The 14,695-nt window shown below is 36.4% G+C and overlaps 1 protein-coding gene across 6 annotated transcripts in view; it reads left to right on the top strand.

The window, feature by feature from the left end:
* SSBP2 (single stranded DNA binding protein 2) overlaps positions 1 to 14,695 on the top strand; it is a 312,515-nt gene that overhangs the window by 282,595 nt on the left and 15,225 nt on the right. For 2 of the 6 annotated variants that reach the window (XM_038402454.2, XM_038402449.2), the window contains 4 exons: positions 1,238 to 1,316; positions 4,458 to 4,486; positions 11,858 to 11,956; positions 13,500 to 13,529. In XM_038402454.2, coding sequence (XP_038258382.1) covers positions 1,238 to 1,316; positions 4,458 to 4,486; positions 11,858 to 11,956; positions 13,500 to 13,529 — 237 coding nt within the window. Of the gene's footprint in view, positions 1 to 1,237; positions 1,317 to 4,457; positions 4,487 to 11,857; positions 11,957 to 13,499; positions 13,530 to 13,914; positions 14,089 to 14,695 lie in introns of all 6 variants that reach the window. The other 4 variants (XM_038402458.2, XM_038402452.2, XR_006281434.1 and 1 more) reach the window with 3 other exon arrangements.

The following is a 14,695-nucleotide window of genomic DNA, read 5'->3' as shown; positions in this document are numbered from 1 at the left end:
ATGTATTTTTCTGCACTGTGAAGCCCTATTTGATTCATACACTGAATCACCAGACCTTCATCTTATCTAAATCATGCTTATCTTCCCCATTTTGAGTGGGTACAAACAGTCCTTTAGCACCTTGAATACCTTGAAATTCGTGCATGTAAAAACTTTAAGCGGTGCATGTAAATCTGTTAGGTAGATGACTAAATTTGTCATCCTGGGATATGCTGTTCTGGTCACAGTAATACACCCTATCAGCTTCCATTAGTATGTGCAGAACTTAAACTTTCATTACAAAAATATATTTCTGCCTCTTCATAATGCAAGGAAAACTTCTGAATGTGACCCAGTCAATGATTTATTACCAATTCTATAGATGGATAAAATCAGTAGCTTTCTGAAGGGTGAGATCTGCCTTGTTCATTTGAGTTGAGTGTTAAATATGAAGCTTAATGACAACCATTAAATATTAACTATGACACCACCGATTATTTTAGGCAAAACATCCAGCCATTCAGGAAGTGATGAAAACTTGGATTTTTAGAAAGAACTTTCTTCTCTTTCTAACCCTTATAGTTTTCCTCAATTTAGATATCATTTATGCAAGCAGAACATGTAGTTAGAGATCATTTGAAAAAAGGCCACAAGAACTTAAGTAATGGTTTAATTGTAGTGCATTTACTGAAATTCATTGCATGTTTACCTAGAAGTGCTGTAAATATCTGTGTTCTCAATTTGAAGACCCAGGTTTAATGATAAACTGTGAAATCCAAATGCTGAACTGGCAGAACTTTATATTGTTGCAGTGATAATGCACTGTAGTCTGCTGTGATGCTCAGCACAGGTAGGGTGGGATTTCCAGAAGTGGTCTATGTTGGCCTAACTCTGCTCTCATTGAAGTCAATAGTGAAACTCCCATTAACTTCAACAGGAGCAGATTTTAGTCATCACTGATCACTTTTGAAAGTCCCAACCATAGTACTTAAGTAGGACGTAAGAATTACATAGGCCACGGGCTAACTCTCTGCACAGACATGAATTCTCCAGGAGTGCAGAACACAGTAACTGAGGTAAAGGCTGGAAAAAAAAAAAGCGAAAACCATTCAAGTGAAAATCACATAAAAATAATCCACTCAGAGATAGACTATACAATTCAGTTTCTCCATTTCTGTTTTTGTGCTTTTATTAGATTATCTGCAATATATTCGTGCATTAATATCAATTTTAATATATTATCACCGTCCTTTTACAGTTTCCAATGGGTCCGGGGTCAGATGGACCTATGGGTGGATTGGGTGGAATGGAATCACATCATATGAATGGATCTTTAGGTAAGGATAACAAATCTAGTGAATACTGATTTTAGAACTGTTTTTTAATGACTAACTCCACAATAACCACAGCTCTAAATTGTGTGGGCAATTGTATATAAAATCATTTGAAAATTAGAAATATTGTATCAACATCAACAGAAGTTCAAAAATGCTGATTTAATCTTATGGATCTGGTCTAATAAGGTGTCTTTTATATATATTGTATATTAACAGAATATAATTTTTAACCTGTTCTATAGTACGTGTTAAACTAATGTGGAAGATGACTAAAGCTTTCTCCTCCCCAGTCCCACATAAAAACACCAGTAATCAGAAGATGTTTTTATCACAAAGTGGTGCAGGTGCTTACATATTTGTATATTTGGAAATAATGTACCACATCAATTGTTATCCACGTATTAAATTGTGAAACCAAATGATAAATTATATTGATCATGCAGTTTTAACTGTCTCACTTGGACTCTACCCATTCATCCATCCTCCCAAACATTACTTTTAATAGCTCATCCCCATGAAACAGCTTCAAACACCTTCTGTTTTTCATCAGCCTGCCAGAGAAATGTTTGAAATGTTTTCTTCTTTCTCTCCAAATGTGAACTTTCCTGCAAAATTACACCTGACATTACAGATATATTTTTCTGTATAGAAAAGCCATGTTAGGTAACATTAGAGGTCATTTAATATTTATTAGCTATATTTTTCTCTTTATAATATCAGTCTGGCCCAATGAACACATTATAAAACTACAAGTAAGAAGTGAAGAAGAAATGGAAACAGTGTAGATTGCAGGGCATTGTAGGCTGTGGACATGGAAATCCTACAAAGCTCCAAAGCTGTTCAGTCATTGAGAGGTCTGAAGAGCCATGGACTCTGCGTAGATTATAATTTCTGAAAAGAAGTGATATCTGTGGGAGTTAGGAGCCTTGTAGAATTATACAAAATTTGCAGTGGTTCAACCCCGACCCTTTCTCACAGACTTTCTGCCCTGCACTTCAGGTTATACCAGAAGAAGTTAGCATAGTTCAGGCCTGAATCTAGACCAGAAACTGAAGATTGTTTGACAAGATGCATGGAAGAATGAGAATGAGGAAGAGAATGGAAAAGGCTATGGTACAATGAGAAAAATGGATTTTAAGCTAAGGAAAGAATGCACCAAAACCTCTCTTAGCAGACTAACCCTGAGGAATAGCAAATTCCCAACAGTCTTTATGGAGCATGTCTCTGAACTTCATAGATTACTTTGAATAAGGCTATCTTGTGATTTTGCAGCAGTCCTTTTATAAATATTTTTTGTAAAATGACTTCATTTTTTAATTGAAAATAATGCACATTATTTCCAAGTCAATTAAAAACTATTTTTGAACGTCATCACAAACTTTTGCTGTAATCGCAAAAAGAAAAGGAGTACTTGTGGCAGCCCCCAACTAAAACCTCTCCAACGCATCATCAGGGATCTACAACCTATCCTGAAGGACGACCCATCACTCTCACAGATCTTGGGAGACAGGCCAGTCTTTGCTTACAGACAGCCCCCCAACCTGAATCAAATACTCACCAGCAGCCACACACCACACAACAGAACCACTAACCCAGGAACCTATCCTTGCAACAAAGCCTCACATCAGCCACACTGTCAGAGGCTCGTTCACCTGCGCATCTACCAATGTGATATATGCCATCATGTGCCCTCTGCCATGTACATTGGTCAAACTGGACAGTCTCTACGTAAAAGAATAAATGGACACAAATCAGACATCAAGAATTATAACATTCAAAAACCAGTCGGAGAACACTTCAGTCTCTCCAGTCACTTGATTACAGACCTGAGAGTGGCTATCCTTCAACAAAAAAACTTCAAAAACAGACTCCAATGAGAGACTGCTGAATTGGAATTAATTTGCAAACTGGATACAATTAACTTAGACTTGAATAGAGACTGGGAGTGGATGGGTCATAACACAAAGTAAAACTATTTCCCCATGTTATTTCTCCCCCCCCCACCCCACCCCCCACTGTTCCTCAGACGTTCTTGTTAACTGCTGGAAATGGCCCACCTTGATTATTACCATAAAAGGTTTTCCTCCTCCCCCCTGCTGGTAATAGCTCATCTTAAGTGATCACTCTCCTTACAGTGTGTATGATAAAACCCATTGTTTCATGTTCTCTGTGTGTGTGTATATACATCTTTCCACTGTATTTTCCACTGAATGCATCCGATGAAGTGAACTGTGAAAGCTTATGCTCAAATAAATTTGTTAGTCTCTAAGGTGCCACAAGTACTCCTTTTCTCTTTGCGAATACAGACTAACATGGCTGCTACTCTGAAACCTGTCATTTTGCTGTAATGTATTGTAGCCTAACAATAACTTCTGAGTTATAAGATTAATTACAATTGAAGTGATAGTGGAAGAACTTTATGGGCACTAAGCATATGATTAGTATTTTCAGTAAACATGGTTGCATACATTCAGTGTTTAACAAATTAAGTATGACAGATTTTCTACTATAATTTTTTTAATATACAACAGTAGTTCTTTTAGAGACTCTTGGATGTCTAGAGTGCACTAAAAATGATAGTTATTTTTTCCATCAGGAGCATTAGCTGTCTATAGACATGTTTACAGTTTCCTCTAGTTACAACAGTGTTAATATTGGGCTGCTACTTAGGCACTGCCATGGGAGAGGAGCAATGCAGAGCTGCATCTCCCAGGGGAGCTCCTTGAGCTTCCCAGTATGTAAGGGTGTCCCATCCTAAAGAATGCTAATGCAGAACACTGTAGAGTCCGGTGCCGTGACCTGTCCTCCTCCCTACCACTTTGCAGTGAGGAATATACCTTCGGCCACACAGAGAAAGCAGTGCCTGGAGCACAGGGACTGTGATTGCCTTTGGTAGAAAGGAGGCATCTTCCCACACAAACTGCAGGCACAACCATGCAAAAAGAACCTAACAGACTACTATAATGACTGAAGTATTTTCCTGAGAGAGACTAGTGGGAAGGGAAGAACTCAAACATAACTACTATATGTTAGCTTATTGTTGTTATACTATCTTTTCAAAGTACAGAAAATGATAAACTCTTAGAGAATGCAGTTCAAAACTAATCTAAATGATGATTTATTTATTTATTTTAATTTAAGGCTCAGGAGACATGGACAGTATTTCCAAAGTGAGTATGTAATAAAATATATTTAATTTTAGCATTATATTTTACTGTATTTAAATATCACTTAACTTGGGTTGTTAAAACTTTTTTTTTACATTTCTGATTACAAATTAAATGTGTATTATGGGCCTTTCAACTCTTTCAGGCAGAATCAGCATTAGTTGAAAGGTTAAAAGCAATCTTTATAGTCAATAGGGACTATTAAACCGATTCATTCATATATTTCCCTGAACATAATAATGTTCGTTACTGCATGTGATTAATGTATATCCAAGTCATAAACTAATTAATTATATTACATTGTTGCATATTGGTAAAACAAACTAATACAGTTTTAATAATCAAGCCTAGTTAAATGTGGGAAGAGAGAAATTTGGAGATTTGTCATAAGGATATTATTTTTATGCATTGTATCATAGCTTTTCTCATCTTTATAAGACAATGCTAATATCCTTAATCACCACTCCAATTCCCTAAAAACTAAATTAAAATGTAATGACAGAAGAAACTGTATTTTGAGCATAGCAACAGTTTATCAGTATATGAAATATGAATGTTAAACCATTAGTGGTTGGCACCTACAAAAATAATACTGTATTTGAATGCACTATATTTTCTGTAAAAATTTGCTAACTCTGAGATTATTAATTTAAGGATTGATTTAAATGAGGAATCGATGAGTGAAGGTATTAGAATTAGGCCCATATAAAATATTCTGTGCTGCTTCTTTGACATGTATAGATATAACTGGTTAAAAACTAATCATTCTGCACTTTTGTGCCTTTGATCTATAAAGATAGAAATTAATTAAAAGATTGTTTCATTCCAAATTTTATGACTCGTTTTTATTCATTTGAAATGCTAGAATGAAATTCTCAGCCATCTCCCAAAAGAATGAAATGAATTTCTTTTGAGAGATCCTACATGTTTTAGATTGAGATTTTGAGTTCACTAAATATAGTGTTAAGATATGGTTTCAAGATATGGTGTCATTATTCTGTCTGAAAATTCTAGCTTTTCCTTGTAGCACAGCATCAGAAGATGATACAGCAATCTCTGATATCTGTCCAAGAGGCCCAGAGCTATGTAAAAAGTGTTTGCAGTGAAACCTAAAAGCATGCATAACTCACCTGGTTTCATTACAAACTCAAAACCCTGAGCTGTTTCATCAAAAGTTTCACTCTTTTTCTTGAACCCTTTGAGTGAGTTTGGGCCAATTTATGACTTTAACTAAGTCCCACGGAATTTACAGTATGACACAAAATTAGATGACATCTGGTGGTTTTAACTTAAATGTCACTGAGACAAGCAAGTTTCCATATTACAGATGTTATCACAGAAATTGTGGAAATTAAGTTTGCAGTTGCACACATTTTTGCATTTGTTGCTAGTTCCTCAAGTCCAGTTGGGTTCCGCTTGACACAAGAGCTGAATGGAATAAAAAAGGCCTCTTAGTGAGGCTGATCATCTTGTGCATGAGGTTTAGAAAATTAGCCGAGACTTCCTAGAATACATTTTACGTCAAATCAGTTCATTGTTACAGTGTGTAGAAAAGGTTATAATTGACTGACCAAGTGGCAAAATATAAAGAGTTTATGAGGTGGAGTGAGGTAGAGGAAACAAGAGAACTGAAATTGTGCATATAAGAGAGGCACTAATAACTAGGGCTGTCGATTAATCACAGTTAACTCACGCAATTAACTCAAAAAATTAATCTCGATTAGTCGCACTGCTAAACATAGAATACCAATCGAAATTTAGTAAATATTTTGGATGTTTTTCTACATTTTCAAATATATTGATTTCTATTAGAACACAGAATACAAGTGTACAGAGCTCACTTTATATTATTATTTTAATTAAAAATATTTGCACTGTAAAAATGGTAAACAAAAGAAATAGTATTTTTCAATTCACATCATACAAGTAGTGCAATCTCTTTATTGTGAAAGTGTAACTTACAAATGTAGGGGTTTTTTGTTACATTATTGCACTCAAAAACAAAACAATTTAAAACTTTAGAGCCTACAAGTCCATGCAGTCCTACTTCTTATGCAGCCAATCGCTAAGACAAACAAGTTTGTTTACATTTATGGGAGATACTTCTGCCTGCTTCTTATTTACAGTGTCACCTGAAAGTGAAACAGGTGTTTGCATGGCACTTTTGTAGCCGGCATTGCAAGGTATTTACGTGCCAGATACACTAAACATTTGGGTGCCCCTTCGTGCTTCGGCCACCATTCCAGAGGACGTGCTTCCATGCTGATGACGCTTGTTAAAAAAACAATGTGTTAATTAAATTAATTAACTCTTTGGGGGGGAAATTCTATGTCTCCTGTTCTGTTTTACCTGCATTCTGCCATACATTTCATGTTATAGCAGTCTCGGATGATGACCCAGCACATGTTCGTTTTAAGAACACTTTCACAGCAGATTTGACAAAACACAAAGAAAGGTACCAATGTGAGATTGTTTAAAAATAGCTATGGCACTCAACCCAAGGTTTAAGAATCTGAAGTGCTGTCCAAAATCTGAGAGGGACACGATGTGAAATATGCTTTCAGAAGTCTTAAAAGAACAACACTCTGATGCGGACACTACAGAACCTGAACCACCAAAAAAGAATATCAACATTCTTCTGATGGCATCTGACTCAGACGATGAAAATGAACATGTGACATTGGTCCGCACTGTTTTGGATTGTTATCAAGGAGAACCCTTCATCAGCATAGGCGCATGTCCCCTGAAATGGTGGTTGAAGGGATATATGAATCTTTAGTGCATCTGGCACGTAAATTTCTTGCTACGCCAGCTACAATAGTGCCATGCAAAAACCTGTTCTTACTTTTAGGTGATATTGTAAACAAGAAGCGGGCAGCATTATCTCCTGTAAATTATAACCAAACTTGTTTGTCTGAGAGATTGGCTGAAGTAGGACTTCTAGGTGCGAAAGTTTTACATTGTTTTATTTTTGAATGCAGTTATTTTTGTACATAATTCTACATTTGTAAGTTCAACTTTCATGATAAAGAGATTGCACTACAATACTTGTATGATGTAAATTGAAAAATACTATTTCTTTTGTTTTTTACAATGCAAATATTTGTAATAAAAATAAAGTGAACACTGTATAGTTTGTATTCTGTGTTATAATTGAAATCAATATATTTGAAAATGTAGAAAACATCCAAAATATTTAAAATAAATGGTATTCTATTATTGTTTAACAGTGCGATTAATCACGGGATTAATCATGATAATTTTTTTAAATTGAACAATTAATTGCGATTAATTTTTTTAATCGCTCGACAGCTGTATTAATAACCAAAACTTCTTGAATTACCAATGGAATTCATGCAGGCATCAAAGAAAAACTTGCTGTGGAGGCTTTTCTCATGCAGCTGCACTAGGCCCCATACTGGCCATCAAAGCAGCCAAGCAAGAGTTGTTATGAAAGCATTTATGTCAGGAATTTGAATCTTTGGGGCAGGCATACTGTGGCGAATGTAAAAATTCAAAGTTCAGTGCTACACAGGGAAAAACAGAAAGAATAAATAGGGGTAGATCTCTAAGGAACAAACAAAAGTGCTGAAAGATCACATAAAATAAATTTTACAAGGGTTAGCTGCTTTTTAACTATTTATGCCTAACACTACAGCAGCTTATATATTATGGAGTCACTGGTCATGACTCCACAGTTAACGTTGATTCAGAAATTTAAAAGCTTCATTTGAATAAATAAAATGGAAAAAACCCAAACACAGAAAGTAAACTTTGAACACTAATTTAATTTTTCCTGGTTGTCTGATGAAAATTGGTTTGATACAGAAAGAACAGTAGCAAAATTACCAATTTTATAGTTTTTGGGGGGTCGTTTCACAACCTTTTGGTCACCTTTTGCAAAAAAACTAAAGCACTCTGAGATCTGTGACTTGTACCACATGCTGCTCTTTATGTGCTGATAAATACAGTATAAGTTATACCTATGTGATGTTTGTATCATGATTTTTAACGTTTCTTCATAATGGGAAAGAAACATGCTACACTTAACCCATCATATTTGGCCTTATACAGCTACTTAGGGTAAAATTCTGACTCTGCGAGAGTTGGGGGCAAACATTTAACAGCAACCTCAGCAATGTTAAGGCAGAATAACTTCCTAAATGTATTATGTGTTAGACAGTTAGCTGTGCCAATTTGTTGATAGAAAAGCATTTTTGTCATTGTTAAGGGTTTGCACCAAAGTTTGAGAAGTTGGAGTCATATTGTTTTTCAGTATCTGCATGGAGGTGGAAGTGAAAGCCTTATGGAGTGTTGGAGTATGTTATCAATATTGCTGTCAGTTATACGAGAGTAGCAAGGAATGCAGGAGACTTTTCCCTTAACTTGCTTTTTGTATTCTAAATTGGTGGGAGTGTGTCCTGATTCAACCTTGACAGTCACTGAATGATGTTTCTATGCATTTATTTTAATAGAAGAATGTGTTCTGATATAAACAAGCTTTAAAAAATCTTTATATTAAACAGATGTTAATGTAGTTGACATTTAACATGCACAAAAGATGACAAATTGAGTTATGATTCTCATACCAAGTGTAACTTGGTCCCCTTGTGCAAATGTAGTATTTTGTGCTATGCTATATAGTGTTAACTTACATGACTTGATAGAATGTAGTGATACATGACTGCATTAGGTTTGATGTGATTATCCAAACTTTGAGCCTCCTGGCATTTGTACATATACAATTTCAACTGTAATACTACATTGACAGGTTTTTTGCATTTAAGTTTTTGATTAAAAAAGAAAAAGGAAGAGCCGTGATTGCTATAATAAATGTTTTATGCATGAAACTCACAACTCCTTCCCACCCCCCACAAAGCATATGTAAATTGGAGCCTAGTGGTTGGGGGTGGATATAATCCATACCCCCAAACTACTCTGCACCCCTTCATAGTCATTGATGCAGCCTTCAAACTGGAGTAGCAGTTGCTGTACTTCTGTCCCACACAGAAGTGTTTCAGGTTTCTGGATCCATGTAAGCAGAGATCTAGTAACCCCTCCCCATGGCCTGCCCACCAATATTTTGAGCCACTTCAGAGCCCTTCTGCACAGTAGCTGTGGAGGCTGCCCTCCTCACCCAAGAGGGATACTACAGGTCTTCTGTAATGTAGCACCTGACAGTGACCTTTCTCCAACAAGTGGAATTTTACCCCGTCTGTATTTGTTTCAATCGAAGAGTCAAACCCACTGAGTAAAGAGTGCATTTATTTGAAAGGTCTTACATGAATTTTGAATCATTGACATGAATGTGTTTTTCTCTGAACGTGTAGCTATCCACATATAGGCATACTCATGCCAGGTGCTATCTGGCAATCAGTGCATAGTTAATTCAGAAAGGAAAGTAGCATACTGCACGCAAGCACCATACTGTTATATTTTGTTACTTCTTTATTTCTCAAACAGCTATTTTCACATGAAAAATCAGTGTTCCTTAATTATAATACACACTTGCTATATTTAACTGTTAAAACAAAAGCTCTTTTGTTATCCAAGTGAAAAAACACAATAGAACTATTGTCTTAAAGCATGAAAAACACCCTTAACGCATTTAAATAACTTTTAAAAATAACCTAACAAGATTTTTTTAAGCTTTTTGAAGAAAACATGCAACTTTGGGCTAAAATTAAAGCTATGCAAAATACCTGTATCAAATATCCACTGGTAAAGTGGTTTAGTAGCTCATAACTTCGAACTATTTTAAGGTTATTACGCACACTGAGTAGCACAAACTAAAAAATATAGTGAGCTATTATAATTATAGGGCCCAATTATGTCCCCACTGAAGTCAGTGGAAGTTAACCTATGAGTAGAGACCCTCTAGCTACCATACTGTAGCAGGTGCAGTGCCAGAACTTGTAGGTTCTCTAGAGCATGAGTTCTTGCAAGACCACCTCCAGGCTTATTGCAGAATGCCTATGCTGAGAGAACAGAAGTAGATGATTCACAGGATGAAGATGGCAAACTCTTCCCTTGGAAGTTTAAGTTCATCAGATCATACCTCCACACTAACATGAAAAGGTTGTTTTATGGCAAAACCATGCTGAATCAAACTGCAGTGTTCACTTTTTTCAACCATACATTACCAGCTGAAGGGAAGCAGAAGAAATTTCAGTCCAAAGACTAGCTTTTGAAAAAGTTAGAAGCACTTGAAAGTAGGGGCTTAGGCCACGTCTACACTAGAGACCTTACAGCATTACAGCTCTCTCATTGACAGAGTTAAACCACCCCCAAAGAGTGACGGTAGCTATGTTGGCAGAAGAGCATCTCCCACCAACATAGCGCTGTCCACACCGGCACTTCTGTCAGTGTAACTGATGTCGCCCAGGGGGGTGGTTTTTCACACCCCTGAGTGACATACGTTATACTGACAGAAGTGCTAATGTAGACATAGCCTTAGAGTGAAAGTATCTTCTTTGTTCTAAGAGAGACAAGGTGAGTAAGGTAATATGTTTAATTGGACCAACTTCTGTTGGTGAGAGAGACGAGCTTTTGAGCTACACAGAGCTCTTCTTCAGTACTCAGATTGCCATAGCTGAATACAAGGTGGAACAGTTTGTTTACCATAAGTAGTTAATACATATTTCAAGGGACCATTCAAGGTGAAGTGGCCCATTAACACCCCTCCAGTCATAGTGGGAAAAGGAAGGGAGGGAGAAAGGCAGCTGATGTGGGGAGTTGTTTGTGGATTATAGATTGTTATAAACCCAAGGAGCTTACAGTCAAGATGGTGTCTGTCTGTTATATTCAGCAGCAAGTATAGTACATTCATAACATCCACTGGTGAAGTGGTTTAGCAGCTCATAACTGTGATCTTGGGGTAATTCCCAACCAACCACACACTAGTGGTGGAGACCCCAAATATAGGCCTTCATTCAGTAAGGTACTTAAAAACATGCCTAACGTTAAGCATGTGAACGCTACTCGTGCACTTAAAGTTATGCATAAGCTTAAGAACATTGCTGAATCAGGCCTATAGTGATTTATTTTAATTACAGAGCATAATCTTGCTCCCAATGAAGTCAAGTGGAGTTTTTCCACTGACTTCAGGGGGAAAAACTTCCAGGCCTAACCTGAGAACAAGAACTACAGGTAAATAATTTCCTTCGTTTTATAGGGAGGAAACAGCTTTTTCCAGATTACAAACTTTCATTCAAATATATGTAGTGCAGAGCTGTGATGGCAAGATATATTCTGTGTCATTTTCAGAGATTCCAGTGAGTAGTGTAGGTGTTGTTTTGACAAACATTATGAAGCAAGGAAAGAAATTCAAATCTACAACATACTTACCCTTTATTTTTAAATCTTATTTACCAGAACTCTCCCAGTAATATGAGCATGAGTAATCAGCCTGGCACTCCCAGAGATGAGGGTGAAATGGGTGGAAATTTCCTAAACCCTTTTCAGAGTGAGAGTGTAAGTATTTCTTTGACTATTTTGTTATATGACAGGTACTCAATCCCAGGCTCTTTTCAGGAAAAGCAGTTGTATCTTTAATACAATTTTTGTCTATATTTTTACAAGTCCCTAATATTATAATATTGATCTGCTGAACAAAAATTGTGCTAAATAATATCAAGGATTGAATTTAAACTTTAAAAGCCAGGAGGCATAGAGTTACTTCAGAAATTCCATCCCTAACTTAAGTGGTCAGTACATGACAAAAGTAAGATGCCAAGGAGTAAGAATAATCCTAGATTCGGGCATGACATATGCATATTCAGAAATGCATGATGAGATGTGCATTTGTCGGTCAAAATCTGAACAGCGTAGTAGATCCTCATATTCAATTAATCTTCCAAAGTGGTCTCTCAGTTTGTGACTTTCCAATCTTTGACACCCTGGGTAATATGTTTTACAGGGTAGGAACGTCTTTCAGAACTGTATCTACACTGAAAGCACATAATTAGACCACTAAGAAATCTAAAAGACTTATTATTTCATAAAACATGACATGGTTTTAGGTCTAGAAAAACAAAGATGCCCTCTAGTGTTCATTCTGTGACAAATGAAACTCTTAAAAATTCTGAGTGGTTGAGGCTAAACAAAAATTATTTAAAATACTTTTCAAAATAAGTAAAGACCAAAATGTTTATGCCCAGGTGCCTCAAGTTAGATTTCTAAATCCCCATTTAAGCTCCTAAACAGAAGTGTCCTGATCTTTCAGAAGTGCTGAGTGACTTCAACACTTTCTGTTCTTAGGTTTCAGAGTAGCAGCCATGTTAGTCTGTATTTGCAAAAAAGAAAAGGAGTACTTGTGGCACCTTAGAGACTAAAAAATTTATTTGAGCATAAGCTTTTGTGAGCTACAGCTCACTTCATCGGATGCATTCTGTTCTTAGTGGCATTCACTGCTGTCGGAAGTGAGTACAACTCTATTAATTTAGCCCAGTATCTATGAAGATTAAACATAATTTCTCCTAGTTCATACCAAGGTCAATTGGCATGACAAGTTTCATGAAAATCAGACTGAATTTTTGTTTTGCTTCTTCAGTAGACATTAATATGAGTATGAAGAACAAGCAATTTTTTACATTTAACTACAGTATTTGTTTCTTTATGAAGAGGGCATCTTTGAATTCTTTGAAATGGTAGGGAAAAGGACTTTGTACAAAAGATCTTCACAAAAAGAGTGATGTTTCAAAATTTGCAAAAGAGCAGTAACCAAAATTCCCCCATCAAGTTTGAGCCTGTATAGTCAAGATAGTGCTTTACTCTCAATTCCATGTGCTTTACTTATACTCGATGCAGACAGTCCAGACAATCTGAGAGCTCACATGGAGGCCAGTTCACCATACCAAACTCATTAAAAGAATGACATGTACTATCAGTTATACTCCACAGAAAATTAGTTTTCTCAGACACTTACTGTACGCTTAAAGCTCCTGACTGCTGTTTTCCTGCTTGAATGACTCTATGACTTGACTTTCCTAAGGTTTTGCTACAATCATATTTCTAGATACCAGGCTCTCTCAATAAGAAGCCAAAGGTTAGTGTCCTGGAGTTCTGTCATTCTTTCTCTGCCACTTATCTTCCTTCCCTGGCTTCTTAGAATGGATATTATTATTATTAGGCCAAATCCTGGGGTCCTTGCTCAGGGAAATTCCCATTAAATTCACCAGGAGTTTGCTTGAAAATAAGGGCAGTATGTTAATAACAACAATAATAAAAATGAATAACTTTATATAGCACTTTATCTGTATACAACATAGAACAATATATATTCACTGCCGCAACTGCTTCCAGAGGGATGATCACTTTGGCCCCAGTCCAGCACAGCAGTTAAGTAGATGCTTAACTTTGAACACCTGAGTGGGCCCATTCAGTGACTGCTCACATACTTAAAATTAAGCACATGCTTAATTGCTTTCCAGGATCAGGATGAGAGGCTCAGAAGCTGATAGGAACAAGCCCTAAATCAGACGAGACCAAACAAAGAAAATTATGAAGGTCAAAACAGATTTTCCCAATTAGTCTGTTCTAAGCATCTTGTATTAGAAGATCTAACCAAAAACCTGGTTCTGAACATCCTTCAACACTGGGAAAAGGTCAGATACAAACTCCTGGGCTCTGGGTCATTTCTAATTATATATCATTTGTAGAAAGGCAAAATTAGTATTTAGCACTATCTCACACCAGATTCAACAATACCAATATGTTTATATCCAGACATTTTCCCCTACATAAAGGACTTTAAACTAATTAAATATTTCTTCAGCCTGCAAGTTCCAAGTAAAATAAGAATTAAAATGTGTATCTCTTGGAGATTTTGTGGTATCTAATTGGTAACTTGTGATGAGATATTGTTAACTTGAGGAGGATTGTAGCCTGTATCAGGGCTGCAGTTCAATTTGTATTACAATTATAATGCAGTCTAATGTAATGATTGGATTTCCAGTTTGCATAAAGAATGACCACTGAAATTTGATGCAACTAGCCTCCTAAAATCTATACTGTAGTAAAATTTAAGATTAATCCAAAAGTCTGATTTCATTCCAACGTGTCATCTCTCCACTGCCTTTTCACCCATATAGTGGAGAGTCCATTCAGATGGGTACCTGGTCCACAAATACCTTCTACCAGGCTATGCAGCCCACAAGATGTCCAACAGTGACCAGTGAAGGGAATGGTAGTGTACCCAAGGAAGTGCAGACA

The sequence above is a fragment of the Dermochelys coriacea genome, chromosome 5, assembly GCF_009764565.3.
Source record: "Dermochelys coriacea isolate rDerCor1 chromosome 5, rDerCor1.pri.v4, whole genome shotgun sequence".
Taxonomy (NCBI): domain Eukaryota; kingdom Metazoa; phylum Chordata; order Testudines; family Dermochelyidae; genus Dermochelys; species Dermochelys coriacea.
The sequence above is the reverse complement of the archived record's forward strand: the minus strand, read 5'-3'. Positions and strand labels throughout refer to the sequence as shown.